Below are 27,532 nucleotides of genomic sequence, written 5' to 3' on the forward strand. Positions count from 1 at the left end.
CTAACTAGCCTTTATTTTTCATTAATGCTTTATATATTTACTTGCTCAACTTCATATATTTACTCAACAACTTGCTTTGAATTTCTAAACTCAAGGTCGTTTTCTTCTGTCTTGTTACTTCTCTAAAATTTATTGCTTTCTTGGGTTAAGATACTACTGTTAAAAACAAGACAACGGGCCCAAAATGGAGTCACTTATGCTAACTTAATTACAATTTCAGTGCTCCCAGAAATGGAATCTTAGATCAGACAATCACGGATTGCCTGATCAGTACTGTGTGCATGTGTGCATGCTCAGTCGCTTCAGTTATGTCTGACTCTTTGCAGCCCTGTGACTGTAGCCTGCCAGGCTCCTCTGTCCATGGGATTTTCCAGGCAAGAACACTGGAGTAGCTTGCTGTACTATTAGGTAATCTGCCTGATAGATCCCTGCCATCCCCTAAAGGAAAATGACCTTGCTGTAACTAATCTGATTTTTGTCAAGTATAATTAACTCTTCTCTCTCCCTTTTGTCTATAAAACTCTCTTATTTTAGATAACTCCTCAGAGCACCTTTATATCTGTTGGTTGGATGCTGCTTGACTCATACATTATTGAATAAAGCCAATATAATCTTTACATTTGCTGAGCTGAATTTTGCTTTTTAACATTATATAAGCCCAAGTTCTGACCACCCTTTTCAGTCACTCCTAACTGACTGTTTCCTGTGCATGTGCAATGCATATGTTAAGAAACATGCTGGTTTTCCTCTTGTTAATCTGTCTTTTGTCAGTCTAATTATAGGCCCAATGAACCTGAGTAGAGGGAAATAGTTTTTCTTCTCTCACTGTTTTAGTAACAAAAGGTCTAAGTTTTACACTGATTTCAGCTTCAACTTATAAATTTGATTTGTCCTCTGAAAGCCATAAGACTTGCAGTCCCTCGAGTACCTGTTATTTTGCATGCCCAAATATTGGGGCTCTGTGCTTTGCCCAACTTCTAATTATTCAGAGAAATAACAAAGCAGACATAGTTAATTACCTGGGTTAAAGATAGTTAATAAGAACAAACATTTCCTTAATATTTACTTTGTGTCAAGTGCTGTGTTAGTTACTGTTAACATCATCTCATTTAATCCCCACAACCTTTGAACTAAAGAATGTCATGCTTGTCTTGTATCTCTAAAAGGACTGAGTCATTAGTCACTGTGGTGACTGACCTTCAACACACTCTGAAAGGAGGTGAGGGCAGAGATCAGGAATGAGGCACTCTGTGCTTTGGGAAAACTGGCAGAACAGGCCTTCAGATGGATATTTTCAGGAGAAAATTTGAACCCAGCTGAGACAGGAGGGAAGGAGGCAGGGCACAACCATTAAAAGAATGATATACAGGGGAATTTCCTGGTGGTCCAGTGGTTAGAACTTGGTGCTTTCACTGCAGGGGCCCAGGTTCAACCCCTGATAGAGGAACTAAGATCCCATGAGCCATGTGGCCTGCCCCCCGTCCCACCCCCCCAAAAAAATAGAAGATAGGACAAATGCCATTTAGAACCAAGTAGGCCCAAGATGGTGGGAGATTCAAATTCCAATAGACCTTGAGCCTCATTATAAGCTCAGTGTAATACATGTGCATGCTCAATGACATACCCACAGGCACCATGACAGTTCTGAGATTGGCCATAAAAGCCCAAAAAGTGAGTGGTAACCCAATTTCTAGAAACCCCCACTCCTTTCCCCAAATAGTTGAAATAATCTTCCCACTTGTTAGCCTATGAAATTACCCAACCTATAAAAACTAACAACCATGGGGCTTCTCTCCTGAGATGGCCCACACTCTGTCTATGGAGTATGTTACTCCCTCAATAAACCTGCTTTCACTCTACTTCATCTAGTTCTTGAATTCTTTCCTGTAGGAAGCCAAGGACCCTCACTTTGTGGCTTAACCCCGGGGTCTTGCCCAAGACTTGGGAAGTGACCATTCTCTCATGCCCCATTTTCCTGCAACACAACTTCTTGCATTTCCCCATCCTTAGAAAAGCACTAAAATCAGTAAGATATCTGTGCCTTGTGACTAGCAGCAGCCCTCTACCAAGATGTGCTTGACGGCACTTACCCACTCCCTTCTCCACAAAGACGTGATCACCTCTCCTCTACCTCTTCAAAGCAGTTCCTCAGAGCTACCTGAGACACTGTCTCTTGGGCTATAGTCCTCAGTAAATCCCCAAATAAAACTGAAACAGCTCTCACATTGTGCATTTTTACTTCAGTCAACAATCCAATAAGCCAGGTATTGTTCTCTCCATCTTGAACAAGAGGAAAATGAGCCTGTCAGACTAACTAACTTGTCCTGGATTAAAGAACCAGTCAACAGCGGGGCTTCCCTGGTGGCTCAGTGGTAAAGAATTTGCCTGCCAATGCAGGACACGTGGGTTTGATCCCTGGGTCTGGAAGATTTTCTGGAGAAGGAAATGGCAACCCACTCCAGTACTCTTGTCTGGGAAATCCCAAGGACAGAGGAGCCTGGCAGGCTACAGTCCATGGGGTCACAAAGAGTCAAACATGACCTAGCGACTAAACAACAACAGCAGAATCAAAGCTCAAACCCAGGATTGTCTGACTCTTGTGTATGTCCACTACTCAGGACATGACTCTTTACATAGAGATTCTGATTTAAAATCTTGAAACTAACACTAGTATTAACAATTTCCCATTGAGAGATCAGTCCAAAAAAATGTTTCCATGATTACAGAATCATAAACTGAACACAGAAGACTACTTCTTGCTGTTTTAAGTAGTCCAGAAAGCTTTAGTTCATTATATCAGTGTTTGACTTTGCAGATCTCAGAAAAGGATGTATTCAGTGAGTGAATTTGATGTTTTTCATCTCTTCTGCTTTCCCCCTTTGAGAGTTCCTATGGAGATGCTAATGATGATAGCAGACAAGGATCAAAGGTAGACAAAACATAAGGGAGAGACTATGGGAAGGGGCCGGGATGATTCCCCTCAGGAATTCACTCCTAAATGATTAAACAGCATCCGCCTAGTCTTTAAAGTTTGAAGTTGAATACTGGTGAGGAAGCTACCATCCTACTTACTGATGAGGCAAGGAGACAGTTTCAACTTGTCAGAGAAACTGAGGCTTCTTGCCTTATTATATTGAAATTCAGAATTGGCATGGTTATGCACTTTTTTCTCAGCAACTTAAGAGTTTAGATTGAAGTTCTGATAACAGTATAAATCTCCATGAGTGTGAATATGAATATATCTTCAAATAGATTGTAAAGTTGTTTGAGGACATGGATTACATCTCTTCTTTCTAGAACTAAGCAAGGTTTTGCTCACGACTGTTAATCAGTACATTTGTGATGCTCATTTGGTTCCAGTTTAAACACAAATAAAAAGTGAAAATGAATGAAGGAAACTTGCTGTTTTAGGAATTTTGCTTGAATGCCTAGGATAGTTCAAAGTTATAAATGTAAGCTGTTAAAGTACCTGGTTCATGTACTGCTTGCAGCTTGGAGAAAGACTAGGTCTGGAAGGCCAGATTCATATGAAATTGAAACGCAGAAAATGCCAGAAATTAAGGTATATCTTAGTTTTAAAAAAAAGTTAAAATGCTAGATATGAATAGTTAATGTCACTTGTTAAAATACAAACCTTCAACCTTTAGTTTCCTCTGCAAAATAAGTTGGAGCGTGTAGGGTTTGAACCAGACACCAGGCAATGCTCTTACAGGCCTTTCAGAGCTGTCATTCTGGGATAGTACGACAGGTTCAAGATGATAGCTTGGGAGTAGAAGGTGCTAAACTTGGTCATATACTCTTATGCAATTTAATGGACTGTTCCCCCGCCCCTGCCCATCACCAGCTCTTTTAAGACTATATCATGTTTCCCTGAGGATACCTAAAATCTAGCATAACGACCTACAATTTATAGCAAAATGGAGGCTGGAGAAGGCGTCCAATAAATGTCTGCTGATTGAACACCTGCGGGCCTAGGTTCTACCGCTCTTATTCCTAAGCGTCCTCAAGAGGTCAGCTCCCAAATCGAGTCCAGGGCCGGGCGGAGGTCGAGCTCCCCTACTCCGCCCCGCACTTGCCTTCTCCAATAACCAAGTCTAAACTGATGCGTACGCAGTGACCGGCTCCGGTGGTTCTCACTGGGGGACAACTCGACTTCCTCTAATGATCTGGGACAGGCATCTGCAGTTAGTGCCCTTAACAGAATTAGGGCCGGGCGGGTACCGAAACCCAGGAAGCGCCAGACATTGACTTAAAGCAGATCCAATCAGGACGCCTAAGAACCAAAGAAACCCGGAACCTTCAGGTAGCCACGCTGTCCGCTGAAAAACCTATCCTTCTCTTCCTCCCACGCTACTCTGTTGCTAGAGCAACTGTGGGCGTCTCTAACCCGACGGCGGAAACAGGACAAAAAGAGTACACGTCTCCAGCTCTGGGACAGATCCGTTGCGCAGGCGCACTAGTTTTCTCTGGCTGTAGTTCTCATGCAGTTGACGTATTCTGCGTCTGCGCATTACTTGCTTCGCGCCTTTGCCGGCCTATACGCCTGCGCAAAGTGGCAACTCGAGGAGGGCGGAGCTGGGATATTATCTGTGCGCATGCGCCAACGCTATATCCGGTGTGGTGGTCTGGTCAGTTAGGAGTTTGAGGGTACGCGGGCGGGAATATTCAGCTTGAAGCGGACTGTAGCCATGTCGGCGTCTGTGTTGTCGGTCATCTCGCGGTTTTTAGAAGAGTACTTGAGCTCCACTCCTCAGCGTTTGAAGTTGTTGGACGCATACCTCCTGTATATACTGCTGACCGGAGCGCTGCAATTCGGTTATTGTCTCCTCGTGGGGACCTTCCCCTTCAACTCCTTCCTCTCGGGCTTCATCTCTTGTGTGGGGAGCTTCATCCTAGCGGGTAATGATTCTATAAGTGATCTCAATAATAATGTGTTGCTTTGGTGCGTGCTTGTATTTCCACAGTACTCGGTTCTGTATCAGACCACCGCCTTCTGAAGTTGTGAGGGGAATCTGCATTGCCGTGTTTTTGTGAGTGGGGAAATTGAGGCTCATTCAGGTTGTCGTACCTAACACCAAAAAGCCGCCGAAGAACTGGACTTAAATCTAGAAACACCTTCATTCTGCTCCTCAACCTGGTGATCCACTTCACTTCATATTGGTACAGGGAAAACTTCATTTCGGCTTTAACTTAAGTTTATTTAACACAGCTTTGAAGTTGGTAAACTTTTAAAATGGAAAACCCAAAACTCTGAAGCTGTTATTTTATTATCTTGAACTCAGCTTTCATTCTCATAATTCTGTTATTGGTGTGATACAATCAGAAGAATTTTTGAGCAGATAATTTTTCTTTATGCCAAGTCTTTGTATTTGAGGCTGCTGTGGCTAAAATTGAATTGGCAGGCCCCCTAACTTCCTCCCCAATGAGAAGTTGATGACTTGTCATTGAAGAAAATGCCTAGTGAGAGGGAATAGTGGGGTTCTTGTGGGGGATTGTGATTTCATAGCTGTTGGATAATAGGTAACTGGGGCTAAGAAATGAAAATTGCTTTAGGAAAAAGGATTCAGGACAATTCATAGTTGCTGTGGAAGGGTATTGGTTGCTTTTCTTTTTATTTTTTAAAACTTATTTTTAACTGGAGGATAACTGCTTTACAATGTTGTGTTGGTTTCTGCCATACAGCAGAGTGAATCAACCATAAGGGTACCTGTATCCCCTCCCTTTTGAAACTCCCTCCCACTTCCACACCCCCTTCCCCCATCTCTAGGTTGTCATATAGCACTGGGTTGAGCTCCCTCAGTTACACAGCAGCCTCCCACTAGCTATCTGTTTCACACATGGTAATGTATATGTTTCAGTGCTACTCTCTCAATTCATCCCACCCTTTTCTTCCCCTGCTGTGTCCACAAGTCTGTTCTGTCTGCCTTTCTCTTCCTGCCCTGCATATAGGTTCATGAGTACCATTTCTCTAGATTCCATATATATGTGTCAATATATGATATTTGTTTTTTTGTTTCTGACTGACTTCACTTTGTGTAACAGGCTCTAGGTTCGTCCACCTCAGTTCAGCACTCTCAAATTTGTTCCTTTTTATGGCTGAGTAATATTCCATTGTATGTATGTACAGCTTCTTTATCCATTTATCTGTTGACGCACTTCTTACTTGCTTCCATGACCTGACTATTGTAAATAGTGCTGCAGTGAGATTTGGAATACATGTGTCTTTTTGAATTATGGGTTTCTCAGGGTGTATGCCCAGTAGTGGGATACCTGGGTTATAGGGTAGTTTTATTCCTAGTTTTCAAAGTAATCCCCATACTGTTCTTCATAGTGGCTGCCTCAGTTTACGTTCCCACCAACAGTAGAAGAGGGTTCTCTGTTCTCCATATCCTCTCCCGCATTTATTGTTTGTATAATACATTTCTTAATGGTGGCCATTCTGACCAGTGTGAGGTGGTGATACCTCATTGTTGTTTTGATTTGTTTAGAGCATTTCTCTAATAATGAGCCATGTTGAGCATCTTTTTCATGTGTTTATTGACTGGATTTAGAAAAGGCAGAGGGACCAGAGATCAAATTGCCAACATCTGCTGGATCATCGAAAAAGCAAGAGGGTTCCAGGAAAACATCTACTTCTGCTTTACTGACTATGCCAAAGCCTTTGACTGTGTAGATCACAATAAACTGTAGAAAATTCTGACAGAGATAGGAATACCAGACCACCTGACCTGCCTCTTGAGAAACCTATATGTAGATGAGGAAGCAACAGTTAGAACTGGACATGGAACAACAGACTGGTTCCAAATAGGAAAAGGAGTACGTCAAGTCTGTATATTGTCACCTTGCTTATTTAACTTATATGCAGAGTACATCATGAGAAACACTGGGCTGGATGAAGCACTAGCTGGAATCAAGGTTGCCAGGAGAAATATCAGTAACCTCAGATATGCAGATGACACTACCTTTATGTCAGAAAGTGAAAAAGAACTAAAGAGCCTCTTGATGAAAGTGAAAGAGGAGAGTGAAAAAGTTGACTTAAAACTCAACATTCAGAAAACTAAGATCCTGCATCTGGTCGCATCACTTCATAGCAAATAGATGGGGAGACAGTGGAAAAACAGTGGCTGACTTTATTTTTTTGGGCTCCAAAATCACTGCAGATGGTAATTGCAGCCATCAAATTAAAAGGCGCTTAATCCTTGGAAGAAAAGTTATGACCAACCTAGATAGCATATTAAAAAGCAGAGACATTACTTTACTAACAAAGGTCCATCTAGTCAAAGCTGTGGTTTTTCCAGTAGTCATGTATGGATGTGAGAGTTGGACTATAAAGAAAGCTGAGTGCTGAAGAATTGATGCTTTTGGAGAAGACTCTTGAGAGTCCCTTGAACTGCAAGGAGATCCAGACTCCTCATTGGAAAAGACCCTGATGCTGGGAAAGATTGAAGGTGGGAGAAGGGGATGACAGACTGATGAGATGGTTGGATGGCAACATTGACTCAATGGACATGAGTTTGAGTAAACTCCAGGAGTTGGTGATGAAAAGGGAGGCCTGGCGTGCTGCAGTCCATGGGGTCCCGAAGAGTTGGACATGACTGAGCAACTGAACTGAACTGATACGTCTTTGGAGAAATGTCTGTTTAGGTCTTCTACCCGTGTTTTGTTTGGCTTGTTTGTCTTTCTTACGTTGAGCTGCATGAGCTGCTTGTATATTTTGGAAATTAATCCTTTGTCAGTTGCTTTCTCCCATTCTGAGGGTTTTCTTTTTATTTTTGTTTATAGTTTCCTTTGCTGTGCAAGTGTTTTTAAGTTTAATTTGATCCCATTTGTCTATTTTTGTTTGCATTTCTTTTGACACCTTTGACCTTACTAAATCCACCACTGCCTTGTGTCTGTTTATTGTGCTGGGGTTTCTAACCTCCCCAAGTTTTTCTATCTACTGGAAGAGAAGGGAGGTCAGTTTGGCTGAGAAAGGGAATTGTGGGCGATTATGTGGAAGGATTAGGTAGTTCTGGGTGCTAGAACTTTGAGGGCCAGGCCAAGGAATTTTATCCTCTAGGTAAGAGGAATGCATCTAAGCATTTAAAACATTTTTTAGATTTGAGTGAAGGAGAGACTTAAAATTGGTGTTAATATGTAGGATAAACTGGAGGGGAAAGTTCTCTAATCTGGTTCCCTTAATTTTTTTTGGTAGTCTGTTCTCTTCCATCCCTTCTGCATGTATTCTTTAGCATATGCTCTTTGGACATTGATTAGTACATTATAAATCAGTACTGAACTGTCACTTTTTTTTTTTTTTTTAAAGCCTGACATTATTTGAGCCCAATGAAAATGATCTGTTTTCTCCTTTTCCCTCATGACTGGGGAGACTCACCCATGGTTTCAAGAAGGAGCCAGAGGTAGAAAATTGCCATTGATAAATCTTTTTTTGTTTGTTTTTTTGGATCAACAGTTTACAGTGTAGAAGACTTCAATGATAGAATATTTTTCTTCTTCCAGACAGATTTCAGACATCCTCAGCAGCTGACTGTTTATCTTTTGGTTAGATATCTCTAGAAGAGGACACCTGTCCCTTTTTCAGAGTAGCATCCCAGTATTGGCAGCCTTTCTAGTTTTTCCTTTTTTACTTGATTCAAATCCCTCTTTTTCTCCTTTAAAGTGCTCTTTAGGAGGGATGTGTGGAAAACATTACGACTGTCCTTAAAATAAGTCTTTGATATTGAAATCAGTTTTTAAATAGTTTCACAGCTTTTGTCTATTCTGTTTTCTAATCTTTATGAAATACTTTTGGAATTAACAGAGTTTTGTTTCCCCTAGTTTATAGATCCAAAATGGTTTGAATTTGAAAGGCAAGGAGGCCTAATTCAGAGTGTTTTCTTTCTCATGGCAGCTCCTTGGCCGTGAGGACTGGAGTCCAGTGTTTCTTTGGGAATTATCTATTAGATTCCTAGGCCCATGCTGCTGCTGCTGCTGCTAAGTCACGTCAGTGTCCGACTCTGTGCGACCCCATAGACGGCAGCCCAAGAGGCTCCTCTGTCCCTGGGACCATAGCTGTTATCAAAGAAGTTGGGAGTTTGGCAGCATTATGCCTGACAGTCCTGTTTCTGAATCTCATGTCTGTTGCTAGCTGTTTGTCTTCTGTCATTCAGGTTCTCAATATCTGCTATCTGGACTACTGTAATCTTCCTTATTGATCGCCCAGCCTCTTGTCTCTCCCTCCAGTCCTCTTCCACTATGTGTGCGGGCTTGATTTGACTTACAGATCTAACTGTTCTACTCCCCACAGAAAATTTGTCTGTATCCAAAGAGAAATTTAAAATATTTTTTAATGGTGTAGAGGCTCTTTGATGACCTGGCCCTGGCCACATTGTGAGCTTCATCTCTTGTCTCCACCTCCTCTGTACTTTATATCCCAGTATTATTGTGTTACTTATTATTCCCTGAACATGCCAAGGTGTATTAAGCTATTTTACGTTTATTTGATTGCCTGGAAAATTCCTTCCCTTCTTAGACAGCTCAAGTGCTGCTTTCCTTTGAGCCCTTGCCTGGCTCTTGAGATTTAGGTCTTCTTCCATGTTCTGTAGGTGTGTCATGCTCTGTTCATCAATCAGTGCTTAATACTGGATGTTCAGTTTTGAGCATGCCTCCGATAAGTTAAAGAATGTTGAATATTTATGTGTCAGGTTTCCTGGCGGGGAACTGAGAATTTTTTTTTTTTTTTTTCATTGCCAACTCTAGATTTTATTGCCATCTCACAGGTCTCTATTAACACAAATTCCATAGTCCAAACCCCAGGCCAAAGGAATGACAAATTACAAAAGACCAAAGATGGAAATAATAATTCACATGAGACTATATGATGAATTTTGTACACTTACAGATATATGCCAACTCTTTGTTAGCAAGGAAATGGCATAAATCTCTTCAGGCCAATAAACAGTTAGTTTTTCCTTAAGAAATATATAAATATAAATATAAATATAAATATATATATATATATATAAAATGTATTAGGGATGTTGTATACTTGCCATGGAAGGCCAGCACAACAAGCAACTACTAAATGTTGTTTTCCAGTGTTCCTTTATTTACATAAAAATTACAAAATCATGTAAAAATTAAACACATTTAACATGTCAGAAATATACTTCTATTACCCATGGATCAAAGATTCTTCAAAATAAAAAGATAAAAATTTTACTGAGTACAGGATAAAATTACCTACTAAACTTAGGAATGATTGCCTAAAGAGTAAGTACAGATTATCAAAATATTTACTTGCAAAAATAAGCAGAACTCCACACTACAGAGAATAATTTTTAAAATATGCTATTAATAAGGACAGTATGTATTTAAAGTTTGTAACATTTCTTCCATATTGTAACTTTCAGAGTACTCTACATGGATTAATTTGCACCAGGCTTACCCACTGCTATTGTTGTTCAGTTGTAAATTTGTTTCCAACTCTTCTGCGACCCCATGGATTGTATTGTGACAGGCTCCTCTGTCCATGGAATTTCCCAGGCAAGAATACTGGAGTGGGTTGCCATTTCCTTCTCTATGAATTTAACTATGGAACATGCAGATGTGGTCTCTACTCCCACAGATTTATAATCTGGTGGGAGATACAGGCAAGTACATGGATATGGTGCTGTGATGGAGAAGTATTGGTGAGAATAGTGGTCTGTAACACTTCCCTAATATGTTTGCTTTTCCAAGACATGCTTTGTAATTTCTCTCTGCACTCTCACCTGTCTTTTCTCTTTTCCTTTATTCTCAGTTGATCTTGCTTTGTTTTTTGCTTTGCCTTTCCCAACAGGGAATCATAGCAGCTCACCTCCACTTGTACCCCTGCTCTCTGGCTTACTTCCTGTGATGGTGGATGATATATCCCTTTCTTATCAGAGGTCACTTCCTCCGCTTGTGAAGAGCATCTTGATGTCTCTTGCTCACTCAAGGACTCAGCTTCTGTAATCATCCCTCCATTCTGTACCATTAACTTCCCTCCACTGGATCATTCCCATCATACACATATGCTCTAATTAATCATCCAATTAAAAAATTTATTTGACTGCAGATACTCCTCTAGCTACTGTTCCGTTTCTTTTCCATCATCACGGAATTCCTTGAAAAAATAGTCTAGTTGTCTAGTTGTTTCTGCTTTCTCACTTTCCATTTGCTCTTAACCCATTCATGGTGGTGGTCTTTCCCCACCACTGCAGTGAAACCACTCTTTCCATCTTGCCAGATCTAATAGCACACACCTCACCTTGCCGGAATGTTCAGCAACTTTTATCAGTTAACATAGTTGGCTGCTTCCTTCTGAGTGAATGAAGTACTTTCTTCTCAAAACTTTTAGAACACTTCACTCTCCTGGTTGTTCTCTTTTACCTCGTTGGTTTTTCCTTCCTACTGTTTGTGCTAGGTGTTTCTCGGTCTGAGGGTGTGGTTCCAAACCCATTCTCTATTTCTTTCCTTTAGGTGAATTTAAATAATATGTATGTAACTGCAACTACCACTTTAATATTTTCAGTTTTAACCTGTTCCCTGAATTCCAAATTAGTAGGTCCATTTGCCCACTTGACATCTCCACTTGATGTCTAACAGACAACTCCCAATTGAGCCTTCCGGCCCAACCATCTTTCTCTTGCCAGTCAGAACATAGTGTCAACATTGGTTAAATTGTTGAAGCTAAAAATTTAGGAGGTTTTCTTGATGCCTTGATTTCTCTTATCTCCCACATCCATTACATCAGCAAGCCCTTCTTTTCCAAAACATAGCCTGTATCTCTCCGCTTCTGTCAATTTTACTACCATTGCCCAAGCTCTGGCTCCTACTTGACTCTCTTATTTCTTTAACTCTGCAAACCATTCTCTATATTGCAGTTCTACCATCCTTAAAAAATGTAAATCAGATTATTTTACTCATTGACTCAAAACTTTGAAATATTACTCCATTGCTCTTAGAACGACATCCAGACTCTTTACTGAAGCTTACAAAGCCCCACTGGATTTGGCCCTTGTCCCCCTCTTGCCCTTGATCTCTACAGTCTAGTCAGTCTGACATGTTGTCAACATGTCAACATTGTTCTTGCTCCCTGGAATGCTCTGCCCCTAGATCTTTCCATAGTTGGCTCCTATCAAATTTTGGTCTTAAAATAGCACCTTGTTAGAACTTCTATTACCACCAAATAAGAAATAGCTTCCCAGTCACTCTTCTATTACCTTGTTTTCTTTATAGCACATATCTCTACCTCATATTTCCTTATTTATTTGTTTTCTTGTTTATTATGTTTCTCTTCATGGAAGTGTAAGTTCTTTGGGAGCCAGACTCTTGTCTTATTCTGTGCCAAATGGCACATAGTAGATGCTCAGTAAATATTTTGCTGAATAAATGTACATTTAAGGAGATAAATTAGAACCACTAAAATGGAGCAAGCTGCCTCAGAAGGTAGTACATTTCCATTTTTGGAAGTGCTCAGGGAGAGGCTGAGGATATTTGTGGGGGGTGGTGGAGGAGGGGGCGCGGTTTGAACAGGGGGCTTCCATGATGACTCAGACAGTAAAGAATCTACCTGCAATGCAAGAGATGCGGGTTCGATCCCTGGGTTGGGAAGATCCCTTGGAGAAGGGAATGGCAACCCACTCCAGTATTCTTTTTGCCTGGAGAATTCTATGGACAGAGGAACCTGGAGGGCTACAGTCTATGGGGTCGAAAAGTGTTGGACATGATTGAGAGACTAACACTTTTTGAACAGGCGTTCTTTGCCTTTTTTTCACCCCTGCATGTGGGGGATATGTTGCCTCTGTGATAACACAGGCTCTGGATGGTTTGTAATTCTCTATCTGGGGATGACTTATCAGATTCCGGAAATGATAAGTATATTTTGAAATGATTCCCAGCTGATTTATGCAGCCCTCTTGGCATGCCCATTCTCACCATCTCTTGGGCATTTTGTGCATCATAAGTGATGTTGGTCTGTATGACATTCAGGGTCCTTTGCATCTCTGCAAGATTCTGACTCTTACCTTGTTATTGAAGTAACTTCGGTTACTGTGATTGTGAAAATGGTAACATCACCTTCATGTAGAGTTTCTCTTTCCTTTTGTCCCCCATTCTCAAGTACTACTCTACTCCCACCTTCCACCTCAATAGCCTCTGTTAACTGTGTTTGGTATCTCTCCAGATTTTTTCCTACATTCCAAGAAAAATGAGAAAATATATTTAAGAGAAATATGAAATAGAATAGTGTAATATTTTTGGCTTTTTTTCAATTGATATATTTTAGATATCTTTACTGTCAACCTATCGAGAATTCACCTCATTCTTTTGAATAATTGCATGGGATTTTATTGCATGTCTGTAATTTATTTAAATAATCCCTTGATGTCATTTGGACTGTTATCACTTTTTTTCAGCTTTAGGTACATGCTGTTAGAATGTCCTTGTTCTGTAAGATAAATTCTTTAGTTAAAAGGTGGCAACATTTTAAATATTAATAGATGTTGCTAGTTGCTCTGGCAAATGGATGAACCAAGCTGTACTCACCCCAGCAGATTTTAATTGGCCACCCTTGTTTCAGTCAGTGTCCTTCATGTTTTGAAGAGTTCAGGTTTCTGAAAAACATCAGGGGTGTTTCCACAATGTTTGCATGTTTAAGCATAATGACAACTCTGTTGCCATAGTGATGGATTCTTGAGAACTAGTCTAGTAGTTTTCTGACCTTTGGGTTAGATCTCAGTCCGTTGCCTTCTCTTGGTTAGTGGTAAAATGGATGCTCAGTTCAGTTCAGTCACTCAGTTGTGTCCGACTCTTTGTGACCCCATGGACTGCAGCACACCAGGCCTCCCTGTCCATGACCAACTCCCCGAGTTTACTTAGACTCCTGTCCATTGAGTCAGTGATCCATCCAGCCATCTCATCCTCTGTTATCCCCTTCTCCCACCTTCAATCTTTCCCAGCATCAGGATCTTTTCCAATGAGTCAGGTCTTCCCATCAGGCGGCCAAAGTATATTGGAGTTTCAGCTTCAGCATCAGTCCTTCCAATGAATATTTAGGAATGATTTCCTTAAGGATGGACTGGTTGGATCTCCTTGCAGTCCAAGGGACTCTCAAGAGCCTTCTCCAACACCACAGTTCAAAAGCATCAATTCTTTGGAGCTCAGCTTTCTTTATAGTCCAACTCACATCCATACATGGCTACTGGAAAAACCATGACCTTGACTAGATGGACCTTTGTTGGCAAAGTAATGTCTCTGCTTTTTAATATGCTGTCTAGGTTGGTCATAACTTTTCTTCCAAGGAGCCTTTTAATTTCATGGCTGTAGTCACCATCTGCAGTGATTTTGGAGCCCAAGAAAATAAAGTCTGTCACTGTTTCCACTGTTTCCCCATCTATTTGCCGTGAAGTGATGGGACCGGATGCTAGCATGAAGTAAATTTAAGTTGTGTAATCATTTGTCACAGGTATAAAGATATTTAGGAAAAGTGTATCCCTAGAACTTTCTTTTCATGTCAAATGGTGACTGTGGCTACAGTATCAGGTTGGAGTCTTCAAGGGTACAGAAGGTGGCTATGGAGAGTTCTCTGTCAGAGCTATGTAACTTAGATCTCTTGCCTTTTTTTGAGACCAGCAGCTGCTAGAACTGGGAGATCAAAGATTATCTTTAACTGTGAGGTCCTCGTGGATACGCATCTCTGCTGTCTAATAAACATGTTCTGTTGGAAATAACTGACAATTTTATAACTTGGTCTCAGCCTGCTTCCTTTGTTACTACCTCAACTACATCTCAGTCTTAATAAGTTTATAAACTTAAGTCAGGAGATAGTTCTCAAGATTTTCTGGTTGTATATATGTTTTTTCTAAGTAAGCCTTTGATTTTTAGCTTAACTCTGAGAAGTCATATTGTTCCCTTTAACAAACAACAGAAAATTTAAGTGTACAACTTGATGAACTTTAAAAAATTTACCTTTTTAACCACTATCACGTCAAGATATAGAACATTACCAGCACCCTAAAGGTCTCTCCACATGCTTTCCAAGTCATCTCTCCTGTGAAAGATTAAAAACCACTATCCTGACTTGTATCACTATATTGTTTTTGGCCAGTTTTAAGCTTTGTAGAAGTAGAATCATGAGAATGTATTTTTTGGCATCTGGATTGTACTGCTCATCATGATATTTGTGGAAATCTATGTTGTGAAGTTCTTTCATTGCTATATGGTATCTGTTGTATCCATATGCCATAATTTACCCATTTTACTGTTTTGTTTGTGGGTTTTTTTGGTTGCTTAACTTGTGAAATCTTAGTTCTCCAACCAGGGATGGAATCTGTCTGGGTCCCTGTCAGTGAAAGTGCTGAGTCCTAACCACTGGACTGCTGGAGAATACCCCCTATTTTACTATTGATAGATATTAGATTGCATCCATTTGGGGGCCGTCATTGGTATCATTCCTTACGTATCACTTCTGTTGGAATAGAATTATTGGGTCAGAGGGTCTGAGTATGTGCATTAGTCATACATGTTACATACTTGATAATCATTTTTGTGTTTTTCTTCTTGTACAGTTTGTCTGAGAATTCAGATCAACCCACAAAACAAGGCGGATTTCCAAGGCATCTCCCCAGAGCGAGCCTTTGCTGATTTTCTCTTTGCCAGCACCATCCTTCACCTTGTTGTCATGAACTTCGTTGGCTGAATCATTCCTGTTTACTTAACTGAGGAGGAGGAGACTAGAAGAATGTAAGTGATGATCTTAGCGCTTATCACATGATGTTGATTTTAGGAATAGAGATTGGAGGGGGCTGGTTTTGATTATGGTTTGCAGAGTTCCCATAGTGCTGATGAGAGGTTTGCAGAATTTTCCATATTGGTCTGCAAAGTTCGTGTTGATATCATCATGATTCATCAGTGCTGCTGATCTTGGTCATTGCCTTCTCTTCTCACTGTTCTGGAAATGATAAAGAGAGCAGAAAATGGGAGTTTGCTTGTAGCTAATACATTAATTTCTGCACCAATAACCCCATGAAAATAACTCTGAGCTCTTGGAAGAGACATAAATTGTAGATTTTGGTTTTAGTTTTGCTCTATAATTTTTTTTCTGATATTGATCGCAGATGACTTCAAATGCTGGGCCATTGTTCCCATAGTACCTAGTATAGTGCTTACACTTGATACACATATAGTATATGCTAAAGGAATGATAGCTTCATGATGACAGCTTCTTGCTAATATATGTGCTAAATTAAAAATTAATGGGAAAATTGGATTAGTTTGGGAGAACACCTTAAAATATAAGATGAGATGCTCTTTGGTTCATTTGTCAGTTTTCCTTTTTTTTTAGCAGTAGAGCTCTTTTTTCCCCTAAGTATCTCAATCAGTTCAGTTCAGTCAGTTCAGTTCAGTCACTCAGTTGTGTCCAACTCTTTGTGACTCCAAGAACTGCAGCACGCCAGGCCTCCCTGTCCATCACCAACTCCAGGAGTTCACCCAAACCCATGTCCATTGAGTTGGTGATGCCATCCAACCATCTCATCCTCTGTTGTCCCCTTCTCCTCCTGCCCCCAATGTCCAGCATCAGGGTCTTTCAAATGAGTCAGCTCTTTGCATCAGGTGGCCAAAGTATAGGAGTTTCAGCTTCCACATCTGTCCTTCCAGTGAACACCCAGGACTTATCTCCTTTAGGATGGACTGGTTGGGTCTCCTTGCAGTCCAAGGGACTTTCAAGAGTCTTCTCCAACACCACAGTTCAAAAGCGTCAATTCTTCAGAGCTCAGCTTTCTTTGTAGTTTTCTTTGACCACTGGAAAAACCATAGCCTTGACTAGACATACCTTTGTTGGCAAAGTAATGTCTCTGCTTTTTAATATACTGTCTAGGTTGGTCATGGCTTTTCTTCCAAGGAGCAAATGCCTTTTAATTTCATGGCTGCAGTCACCATCTGCAGTGATTTTGGAGCCCCCAAAATAGAATCTCAATATATAAAATGGCAGAGGAGCCAGGGTTGTTTTGATTGACAAAGTTGAAAAGCTCTCTTTGCTCGGGCTCCCCTCGTGTGTAGTATGCCCTCCCCTCCATCCTTCCCTCCTAAGCAGAATCCTAAAGCTCTGAGAAGCGCTTGACTCTGTTAATAATTGTTTTATATGTGAGGAAAGAGAGTTCCAGAGCATCTACTGGTTTCTTTGGCTATGTAGCTCAGTGGAGGCAGAGCAGTGTCCTAGTCCAATGGTGCTCTTCCAATATCCTATGTTGCTTACTGATGAGTAAATGCACTCTATTCTCTGCCTTTCCCCACAGAATTAAATCTTGCTATTACTGGGGTAGAGAAAAGAGAACCTTAGGAAATGTTACCCTCTCTGGGGAAGAGGCCCGCCTCTTTCTGTTGTACTTGGAAAGCTGTCTTTTTTGTATTAATCAGAAATCTAACACATGAGTTACAGCAGCCATGGGCAAGGTAAATGTAATACTGTGACTGACTATACTTCAGTTTCTATCATAAGTCAATAAGTAACTTAGTATATTACATAAAGCCTTTCCATTTTGTATATTGTCTCAAAAACAGTTCTGTTAGTTCAGGTGAAGTTTCACTTTTGGCAATAGTTAAGTTGACAGAGATGGTTTATATCAGTGAATGAGCTTGAGAACCACTTCTTTCTACTATTGTAATACAGTTGAATTTTTTGGAGACCTGATCAGGACTTGAATTGTTCTCTCATATGCCAGTCAATGCCTTGGTACTGGGAATACAAAGAAAAGGAAAATACAGTTCCTGCCTTCAAGAAGTGAGCAGTCTAATGGAGAAGCCACGTGCCCACAGCAGTTAGAGCCATGCTAAAGACCTGAAGAAAGTGCGCTGGGGGCTGAGAGACGGTGGCTGCCATGCTGTCTGGGGCAGAGGCCGCAGGCGAGGTGTCTGACCAATGACAGCTTCTGCAGTGCAGGTGGAAAACTTAGCCAACAACGCTGACCTTCACTGACCCGCAAACATCCTGAGTAACCCTTGGGCTCTGATAGTAAACTAGCTGGAAAGGTCATAAGTCTTCTGATTGCCTTACTTTAAAAGTAATGGCTTACTTTAGAGCAATGCCTTACTCTAAAAAGTAAATGCCTTACTTTTTTCTAGATGAGTCATGGTGGTGTATGCTTTAACAAGGGGACAGAGCATACAGTCCAAGGATGTTCTCTAGGATCAGGGAGATACCAAATCATGAAAAATTATTTCTTAGGGCTGTCATGATTGGAAGAGGACTCTGCTGCAGAGAGCTTAGTATTTCAAAATTATGGCAAAAACAGACAAAAAAGCAGGCTCAGCAGAAACTGCATACTGCAGACCATATTAATGACCTAGGGCCACCTGTTCAGCTGGGAATTATGGATCCAGGGTACAGCATAATCTTCCAATCCCAGATTGCAGTGTTAAATCATTCTATAGAGGGTATCTTCATAGAGAATTCTTCTGTGGGGGACTCATCAGGGTTTTTATTCATTTGACATACAATATATGGTCCTGCTCTCAATCTTCAGATAGACATTTTCCTGCTCTTTTTCTGTTTCTAATTCAGTTCTATGTGCAGTGTCCTAAAACACTTTTAAAAATGGTTTTTAAGTGAGTTTTCAATATTTATATCAGAGGGTACAGCAAAAATTTAATACTCTCCATATTTGCCAAGTATGTTGGGAGTTGGGTATAAAGAGAATAAACATCTATAGGGTACTGCTCTTTGTGAATTTTGGGGTAGCATTTAAAACCAGCAGCGACTCTGAAAAAGGCAGATCAGAAGAAAATGGCGTTGAGTTAAAGAAATGTTTTCAAGGAGAAGTAAGGAAAGCAGATAGTGAATGCTCACATGGACCAGGTTTTAAGTTCTTTTTATTCTGTCTTATTTTGTTTTCAGAACAACCTCTTGAGGATAAACTTGCTAATTCCACTTATGAATGGGAAACTGAGATTCAAGGAGCCTTGCTGGAAATCTTTTTAAGTCTGATAATCCAGTCTGATGTCAGAAAATGTTTTTAATCTCTATTTTCACTTGTGTTACTTGCTCAATCTTGTCCGACTCTTTGCAGCCCCACAGACTGTAGCCCGCCAGGCTCCTCTGTCCGTAGGGATTCTTTAGGTAAGGATACTGTAGTGGGTTGCCATTTTCTTCTCCAGGGAATCTTCCTGACACAGGGAAACCTGGGTCTCCTGTACTGCAGACAGATTCCTTACGATCTGAGTCACCAGGGAAGCCCTAATTTTTGCTTAAAATTGCTTATTATAGGAACTTCCCTGGTGGTCCAGTGGCTAAGATTCTGTGCTCCCAATGAAGGGGGTTGGGTTTGATCTCTGGTCAGAGAATTAGATCCTACATGCCGCAACTAAGAGTTCCTTCACCACAAGTGAAGTTCCTGTGCTGCAACTAAAGATCCTACATGCTGCAATGAAGATTGAAGATTCTGTGTGCTGCAACCAAGACCCAGGGCAGTCAATAAATATATATTAAAAAAAAAACCACCCTCCTAAAAAAATTGCTTGTTATAAAGTATTTGACAATTGCATAGTCAGAGAAATGTGTTTAAAATGTGGCCACAATTATTTTACCACCATCTTTTCCTTTATTACTTACTTTCTTTGCTTGTGTGACAATGTTAAAAGTACAGAAAAGTACAGAGAATAATATAACATCCCCATGTTTATTACTTGCAGTGGACAGATTTTGAACAGAAACTAAGCTAAAGTTCCTTGGAATCCCTCCAGTCCCCATTGTTTCCCTCTGCTGTAAGACTTTACTGTCTTCTTAAAGTTTATAAATATATAAAAACTACTGTTAATAATACAACCTTATCCAAACTTCAGACTTTGTGGCCTCCTGAAAACATGTCCAGAGATAGCAGAGTGAGAAACCTGTGGTAAAAGTTAGCTGTTCAGTTGGCAACACTGGTATAGGTGGCTATTCCTGGGGCCAAGAATAGACTTCATAATATTTAAAAAGTTATTATAAAAAGGAAAAATTCTCCTCATGAGCTTCTGAGTTGGGAGAATTCATACACCTCTCAAGTGATGGTATTTGGCACTTAGGTGGCAGTAAGTCTGTTTTGAATGAATGCATCATATTCAGTGGACTTGAATATTTAGAGATTTACATAACTACAGGTGAATATTTCCTGTTTTGTTTTTCCATGTCTCCCTGTGAAATTCTTTTCAGAAAATGTCAGCCTACATCAAGTGTTGGGAAGGAAAGAGAGACTTAGCTGAACTGGATCACAGCTTGGGAAGGGAAGTCCCTGATGACTCCGCCCTGGATCAGAGGGAAGAGTGAGCAGGGCTTTGACAAAGGCACAGACCTGAGCTTGGAAGTGTGCTTCGCCTGGGGGAGATGTTTGCCACCAGCTTGTGCTGAAACCTTGTTAGTGTTAGTCTTTATGCTGGAGGCTGTTCTACAAGTCTTTAAATATTCATGGTGTTTAATTCTGGCTGAAGCAAGGGTGCTACAAGGCTGGGCAGAACATAACTCTGACTAACGGAACTATATTCCAACAAGCAATTGCTGTTGGCTTTTTTAATTCATCAGTAAATATCAGTACTATAGTAATCTAGAAAATTACCTCTAAAGGGAATCCTAATGTTATTTTTTAGGCTATACTGCCACCTAGTGGCTTGTACATTTCATTGCTGAGAGAATATACTACAAAACTCAAAAGAGGAACTGAGTTTAGGGGGAGAGACCACAAACACCTTTGTGATAGAACCTAGTTTCTTTCCAGTCACAGGAGGGCAGCAGAGGTCCAGGTGGGCCTGGATGTTAGGTGGGGGGTGCTTTACATTCTGACCAGAAGTGGGCAGTGTCGAGTGAGGCACAAAAGGGCATGCAGCCTTACAGTGAACCCTAGGTTTTGTTACATGTGAAGACCAAGTGTACAGTGGCCCACAGATTTACTTTTTATTTCTTTTTCTTGTCAGTTCAGGAGCTCCCATTTTGGCTTATTCTAGACCTGTTTCTGACTTGATGGACATGAGTTTGAGTAAGCTCCAGGAGTTTGTGATGGGCAGGGAATCATGGCGTGTTGCAGTGCATAAGGTTGCAGAGTCTAACACAGCTGAGTGAGAACTGAGACCTGGTTTTGCTCTTCTCCTGGCATCCAGCTTTAAGTGTGTGTGTGTGTGTGTGTGTGTGTGTGTGTGTGTGTGTGTATGAGGGGTTAGTGTCTTTCATTTTCTCTGTGACATTTCACCTTATATTGAATTAGCCATCAGATAAATTCTGAAAAAGGGGAATAAATAAATTTGTAGAAAACATTTTGAGTTAGCATAGTCTTTTTTTCAACCCCCCTTTTTTTCCTTGGTTGGAGAGTGAGCTTAATTTTTTACCTATTCTTAAAACCTTGAATCTGCTTATTTTAAAAAAAACAAAAACCCTGATAATTGATGACTTTTAATTGGTGATTTTGCTCTATTTTGTATTTGGTTAATTGAAAACTACCAAAAAAAAAGAGGGACTATCAGGTAGATTTGTGTGTGTGTGTGTGTGTGTGTTTAATTTGTTCTGTTTTTAAATTTGGTGAGCTTTGTGTCTTATGGAGTCCTAGTTCCAGACTAGGGATGGAACCTGGGCCCCGGTAGCGAAAGTGATGAGTCCTAACCGCTGGACAGCCAGGGGACTCTTAAAGATTTGTGTTTATGAAGTCCCTGCCTTATTTTCTCTACCCTTACAGCTCAGATGAGTCCTGCTGCAAGTCATTCTGCCCCCAGGTTGCATAAGATCCTCTAGGGGCTGTCACGGTCCCCTGTGCCTGCCCCTAATGCTACACTTAACCATACACTTAACGAAACCATTCATTTTCCTGTCTTTCCCCCTGGATTCTTAAATGCCCAGGGAATGGGGACCTTAGAGCTTAGCACAGAGCTAACATAGTGCATGTTTGTTGTGTAAATCATTTTCAACAGCAAGAAATGCTGTATAAAATAGCTATATCCTTAGTTATGTGGATGCTCAGACATGAGGAATGTGCTGTAGAAGGACAAAGCCAAGGAAACTGTCCACATGAAGGGTAGTAGAGTGGGGCATGAGCATGAGACCAGAAGTCAGAAGACCTGTGTTGTAGACTTTGCTGTGCTGTTAACTAGTTGGATGGAGAAATAAGCTTGTCTCTGAGCCCTCACTTCCCCTCTCTTTACAGGGAGGGAATTGACTTGGGTGGTCATCAGAGTCTCTTGCAGTTGTTGAAGCCTCTGATTAATAGTGTTCATGATAGTCCCATTGTGTTTGAGGAGAGTCACACTGTGTGGATCCTCAGCTGAGCTTTGCTTTTTTTTCCTTTGCTTTTTTCCTTCAGTTTTTGCTTTTTATACATTACCAGGTTTTCATCATCCATCAGGGTGGTGGAAAGTTAAAAATGTACGATGTTTGTATAAAGCCTTTTACAAAATTAGACAACATTTGTTGAATGTTTTAACGTTATCACATTACCAGGCTTGCAGGACTCACACACATCCCACGTGCACTTTTATACACATCAACCTATGTCATCCTCACAGCTCATGCTGGGATCAGTTCAATTCAGTTCAGTCACTCAGTCATGTCCGACTCTTTGTGACCTGATGGACTGCAGCACGCCAGGCCTCCCTATCCATCACCAACTCCTGGAGCTTACTCAAACTCATATCCATTGAGTCAAGTGATTCATCCAACCATCTCATCTTCTGTTGTCCCCTTCTCCTCCTGCCCTCAATCTTTCCCAGCATCAGGGTCTTTTCCAGTGAGTCAGTTCTTCGCATCAGGTAGCCAAAGTATTGGAGTTTCAGCTTCAGCATCAATCCTTCCAGTGAATATTCAGGACTGATTTCCTTTAGGATGGACTGGTTGTCTCCTTGCAGTCCAAGGGACTCTCAAGAGTCTTCTCCAACATCACAGTTCTTTGGCTCTCAGCATGGCACTCGGCACACTGGGATGGAGGTAGACAAATAGTAGTAGTTCCTTTCTATATGTGAGGTAAGGAAACCTTAATGAAATTAAAATTGATTTGTCCAGGGCCTGGAACTAATAAGTGACTGAGTAGGAACTCGTTAACTGACATTTTTACTCCAAACTTTTATATTCCTTCCTCTATAGTGTTCAGAGACTTTTGGATGATGAATATAATGTCTTGTTAGAAGGTTTCCTTTAACAGTATTAAAGTTGCTTCTCTTTTTTAAATGGGAAAAACTTAGAGGTAAATGTTTCTGCACAGTAAGTCATCTTTAATATGATCTGGGAGAAATGGAGGAGAATGCACATCAGGAAACCTGACTTTATCTCAAGAGGCTGACCCTGGGCCAGCGCTGTCTGATAGAACTCTGCTTTGGGCAAACAGTCTGCCCAGTATGGTAGCTGCTGGTCACATGTAGTTATTAAACATTAGGAATGTGGCTATGTGACAGACACTGTTTTTTTCCTTTTTGGCCACACCCCGTGGCATGTGGAACCTTAGTTCCCTGACCAGGGATTGAACCCACACCCCTTGCACTGGAAGTACAGAGTCTTAACCACTGGGCTGCCAGGGACGTCTAAGACACTGAATTTTTAATTTTATTTAATGTTAACTCAGTTTGAAGACTCACCTGTGGCCAGTGGTTGTGGTGTTGGACAACTCAGCTCTGGACAGATCTGTCAAACTCTCACATGGCAGTTGCCTCATCTGTAAGATGAGAAGACTAAATGTGCTTTGATTCATATTTTCTCCAATTTTAGTTTTAATTGAGTGAGTAGAATCTAGGATGAGATGGATTTGAAGGAAAATCGGTATTTGCGCATTATCTGCTCAGTGCTGGTGTCTGAATAGAGATGGTGCTGAGGAAGCAGACAGATTCCAAATGGAAATGACCCTGTCTGGCATCATCTTTTGTGAGTTTACAGAGAGTAATTATTTTGAATAGTTCTTTGTGTTGTGCCTTACTTTCTCTCAAGATGACGGGGACAGGTTGATGGAATGGTGCTGTCTTTCCTGCTTGGGTGAATAGACTGAAGAAGCCATGCGCACTCTTCTCAGTAGGTGTCTTCCACTTTACATATCTTGTTATCAGGGGAGGAAATTTTATTAGTCTGTTTCCTGAAACCTTTATCCCCTGGTTAACAGTTGAAATCATTCTTCTGAGCTGGTGAATAGTTCAGTTTTGTTGAGCTAATAATTCAGAGACTCCTAGAAGCTCTGCTTTTAGAATATGTCTGGTAAATATACTTTTGCCTTAAAAGAAAGGAGCAGATCTATGTAAATAGGAATTTTCTGAAAACCATTTTCAAAGAAATTTATGAATCATTTTCTTGCCTTTTAGATGGACCAGTCCCAATGTCTTAGATTTAAATGTTTTAATTTCATAAGATCTCAAAACTTGACTTTCCTAATAAACGAGGATTTCTTTTAGCATTCTCAGTGGTCAAGGCTCTTCCCTGAAGTGGCCTGTGCTCTAGTCCTCTCTCACCTTGGCTGTTAGCACCGGTGCGTTGTACTAGTTCATAGTATGTTGTCATAGAGTTTGCTTAAAAAATTTGATGGAGTGAATAGGTGAGTTTCAGTAGATCTGTTTGTTCTTTTTTTGGCACTGTGCTCACTTTTGCTCCCCAATTTTTGCTCTTTGTTTTATTACATATTTCTTCTAATTCCACTGATGTAGGAATATTCTGCAATTACGTAGCATTACTGTAAGTGCCATTGTTAGTGAAATAAAAGCAATCTGGCTAGAACTCTAAGATCTTTCCTTTAGGCTCTGATGCTAGAATCTCCAGGTCGCCTGAACCAATACACAAAGTAAGGTGGTGCCCTTTCACATAGGGGTAGCCCCCCTCTTCTGAAAGGAGGTGTTTCCCAACATTTCTCAAGTGATGGCACACACGGAAGATGACAGTATTTTTACGGCACACTGCTTGTGGCTGGGGACATTGGGGTGCCTAGAGTCAAGGGGTCACCCTTGGCCACACCGAGGTGGAGCAACTGTGAGTAGCCCTCCCACAGGGGTGAGAAAGAAAGCCACTTCTCTTGGAGTTGTTCTCCACCTCATTCTCTCCAAAAATAGTCTTATCTTTAAATGAAAACCATTCCTTCTCTTTTGGTCCTTTGTTAAACCTGAGGTTGGAGATCTTTTTCTAAGTTTTTCGAATTCTTCTTTCTTCCATTCCCCACCCCTCCCACCCCAACGAGAAGTTAGTGCTTTATAAACTTTCTAAATCCAGAAAAGTTCTTTAGGTTAAGTTGAAGCCCTCTCGCCTCAAAGAGGGTTTGTGGATCAGGGAGGTCAGAGTGACTTACATGAAGTCACACAGCTGATTAATTGTGGAGCCAGCATTAGAACTGTGTCTGCAGTTCCAAGCTAGTTATGTCTTGGAATTGAGATTTGAGCATTAGTTTTTATGGATACTTCTGTAAAATGTTCAGTGAAAAATATTCACCTTATTTTGGTTGTTCTAGCCTTGTTTAAATACTTTCCAGAATTGGGGAACCCTATAACTGCCTTTGTCTATACGGGTTTAGAATTTAGGTTAAAGGATTTGAGGCCCTGTCTGTAGTATCACAAGAGATTTTAGGAACCATGAATATCTCTTCTTACCTCTCTGCTTCTTTCTTTCAGGTTCACCTTTTAATTTCCCCTGGATAAGAGCTCTTTGAGATGGCAGTTTGCTGGACACATGGATTTTCTTCAGATATATGCTTACTACCAACTCCTTGGGGTGCAGGTGGAGAGCCTAGAGAAGTTCCCTGCCTTCCGAGCCAGAACAACTTTGTAATAAGCATTTGTTAGCATAGCCTCTGCCTTCCATACAGTGTAACCTTTCTGCCTTCCAAATTAAAAAGCTCCATGCCCCTCCTTCCTCTGCCTCTGGCTGTGTTTTTTGGTATTAAAATCCTTTTCCTTCAGTCCTCTGTGCACATTTCTTTAGGAGTTGATAACTTGCAACTGTGAATCTACCTCCATGTTTTCCTTAAGTGTATTTGAAGTTAATGACAAAAGGCACCTCTGACAACCCTGGGAAAGTAGAGCCCTTTGTCTTTTCCCTGGAGCTGGTAATCCCTTACTAATCCTTCAGTTGTTGCCGGTGGTTCTGCTGTTAGGACACAATGCATTCCTGGAACTCCATCATTAAGCACTTTGTGAGAAATTGAGCTATGTGTGTGCCTTCCCATTTATATCTGTTTCACTGTGATTTAGTGGTGAAAAGTGAAATACATATCTCTAGTGTAAGAAGAGTACAAAAAGTGTTGGAGTTGTGTATATGCTTATTTATGAGACACTGCTGTCCGAACCACCTTCACCAATACCCTCACTTTGTTCTTACTATTATCTCAGGGGTTCCAATCCTCATTAGGTAGATGAATAAATTGAAGCTCTGATTTGTAACTTGTTTTAGATCAGAGTTCATGACACGCTTGGGTGGAACAATAGGTCTGCTGGCTGAAGTCTAGGCATATTTATATGTATCGTGGTGGCGGCCTTATTTCCATCTTGGGGGCTGAAGGAAATAAGCTATGTTGAGGATTCCACTATTTAAATTTAGCTGACTGCTGCCTTGGTATGTTGGGCTCTAGAGGTTCCCCAACTTGGGAGCACATTAGAATTGCTTAGGGAACTTAAAATCTCAATGCCCAGGGCACAGCCCAGATCAATTAAATAAAAATCTTTGGGGGTGGCATCTTTACTTTGTACAGCTACCCAGGAGATTCTAATAGGCAGCCAGATTGGAGAAGTACCACTGGATTCTTGTTCCTTAAAATGTAGCCCATTGACCAGCAGTATTGACATCACCTAGGAGTCTATTTGAAAGGAGACTCTCCAGCCCCACCTCCCTCCTGAAGCAAAAGCTGTTTTAACGTGGTCTGCTTGTGAAACACGTGCATGTTAGAAGTTTGAGAGGCACCCATCCAGACCAGTGGTTCTCAAATCTTGGTTTATCTCACAGTTCTCTGGGAACTTAGTAATGAACTTGGGCCTCTGTGTTTTTTAGCTCTCCATGGAACTCTGATACACACTGAGGTTTGAGAATAATTCTGGGTCAGGAGTCGTCATCACTGAATGGTCTGGCAGTATTTCACTAAAACCATATCACAAAGGCAGGCTGTTGGTCCTTGGGACATGGTTTACCCTTCTGAGGGATATTAGTTCACTCATAACTAATAATGCTTTCAAATGTATGTACAGGCATGCATCTTTATCAGGAGGCTTCTGAACAATTTTTAGTGTAGATTGATAGACCAGTATTTTGAATAAGAAAAGCAGTATAAATGGACTTAAAAACTGGGAATAGTACTAATTTTATCAAGGAAGATGTTACAACTTTCAGAGCCTCTGATATACACATTTTAATGTCTATCCATGATCTTGAGATACCTGGGGCAGATACCAAGCACCCACTTAATTGGGTTAGCTGTCATCTCAGACGTGATTTACCCAAGCCAGTGACCGTCAGTGGGAAACATTCATCTCGTGTTGTCTTCTCACTATTTGCAGTAGGGCAAAAGCCTATGGACAGCTTTTAGACTCTTGAGTTTCAATTCAGTTTAATAAAACTCCATTTTTGGGCTTT

The 27,532-nt window shown here is 40.9% G+C and overlaps 1 protein-coding gene across 2 annotated transcripts; it reads left to right on the plus strand.

The window, feature by feature from the left end:
• Positions 1-4,594: 4,594 nt before the first annotated feature.
• On the plus strand, positions 4,595-25,821 carry DAD1 (defender against cell death 1). Of its 2 annotated transcripts, none has more exons than XM_065941409.1 (3): positions 4,595-4,899; positions 15,570-15,744; positions 18,896-19,100. In XM_065941409.1, exons 1-2 carry the CDS (start codon positions 4,689-4,691, stop codon positions 15,698-15,700), a joined length of 342 nt encoding a protein of 113 aa, XP_065797481.1. In that variant the 5' UTR covers positions 4,595-4,688; the 3' UTR covers positions 15,701-15,744; positions 18,896-19,100. The 2 variants fall into 2 exon arrangements, with proteins under 2 accessions (XP_065797481.1, XP_065797480.1); XM_065941408.1 differs by lacking the exon at positions 18,896-19,100 and adding an exon at positions 25,582-25,821 and having other exon boundaries at positions 4,596-4,899.
• The last annotated feature ends 1,711 nt before the right edge of the window (positions 25,822-27,532 follow it).

Source organism: Muntiacus reevesi, chromosome 7 (assembly GCF_963930625.1).
Source record: "Muntiacus reevesi chromosome 7, mMunRee1.1, whole genome shotgun sequence".
Classification (NCBI taxonomy): Eukaryota; Metazoa; Chordata; class Mammalia; order Artiodactyla; family Cervidae; genus Muntiacus; species Muntiacus reevesi.

What these genes read in the sequence shown, in the direction of transcription:
- DAD1 (XM_065941409.1), top strand. Translation starts at nt 4,689, where the DNA reads ATGTCGGCGTCTGTGTTGTCGGTCATCTCGCGGTTTTTAGAAGAGTAC. An exon ending in GGGGAGCTTCATCCTAGCGG is followed by an intron (nt 4,900 to 15,569) that starts GTAATGATTCTA and finishes CTTCTTGTACAG; the next exon opens with TTTGTCTGAGAATTCAGATC.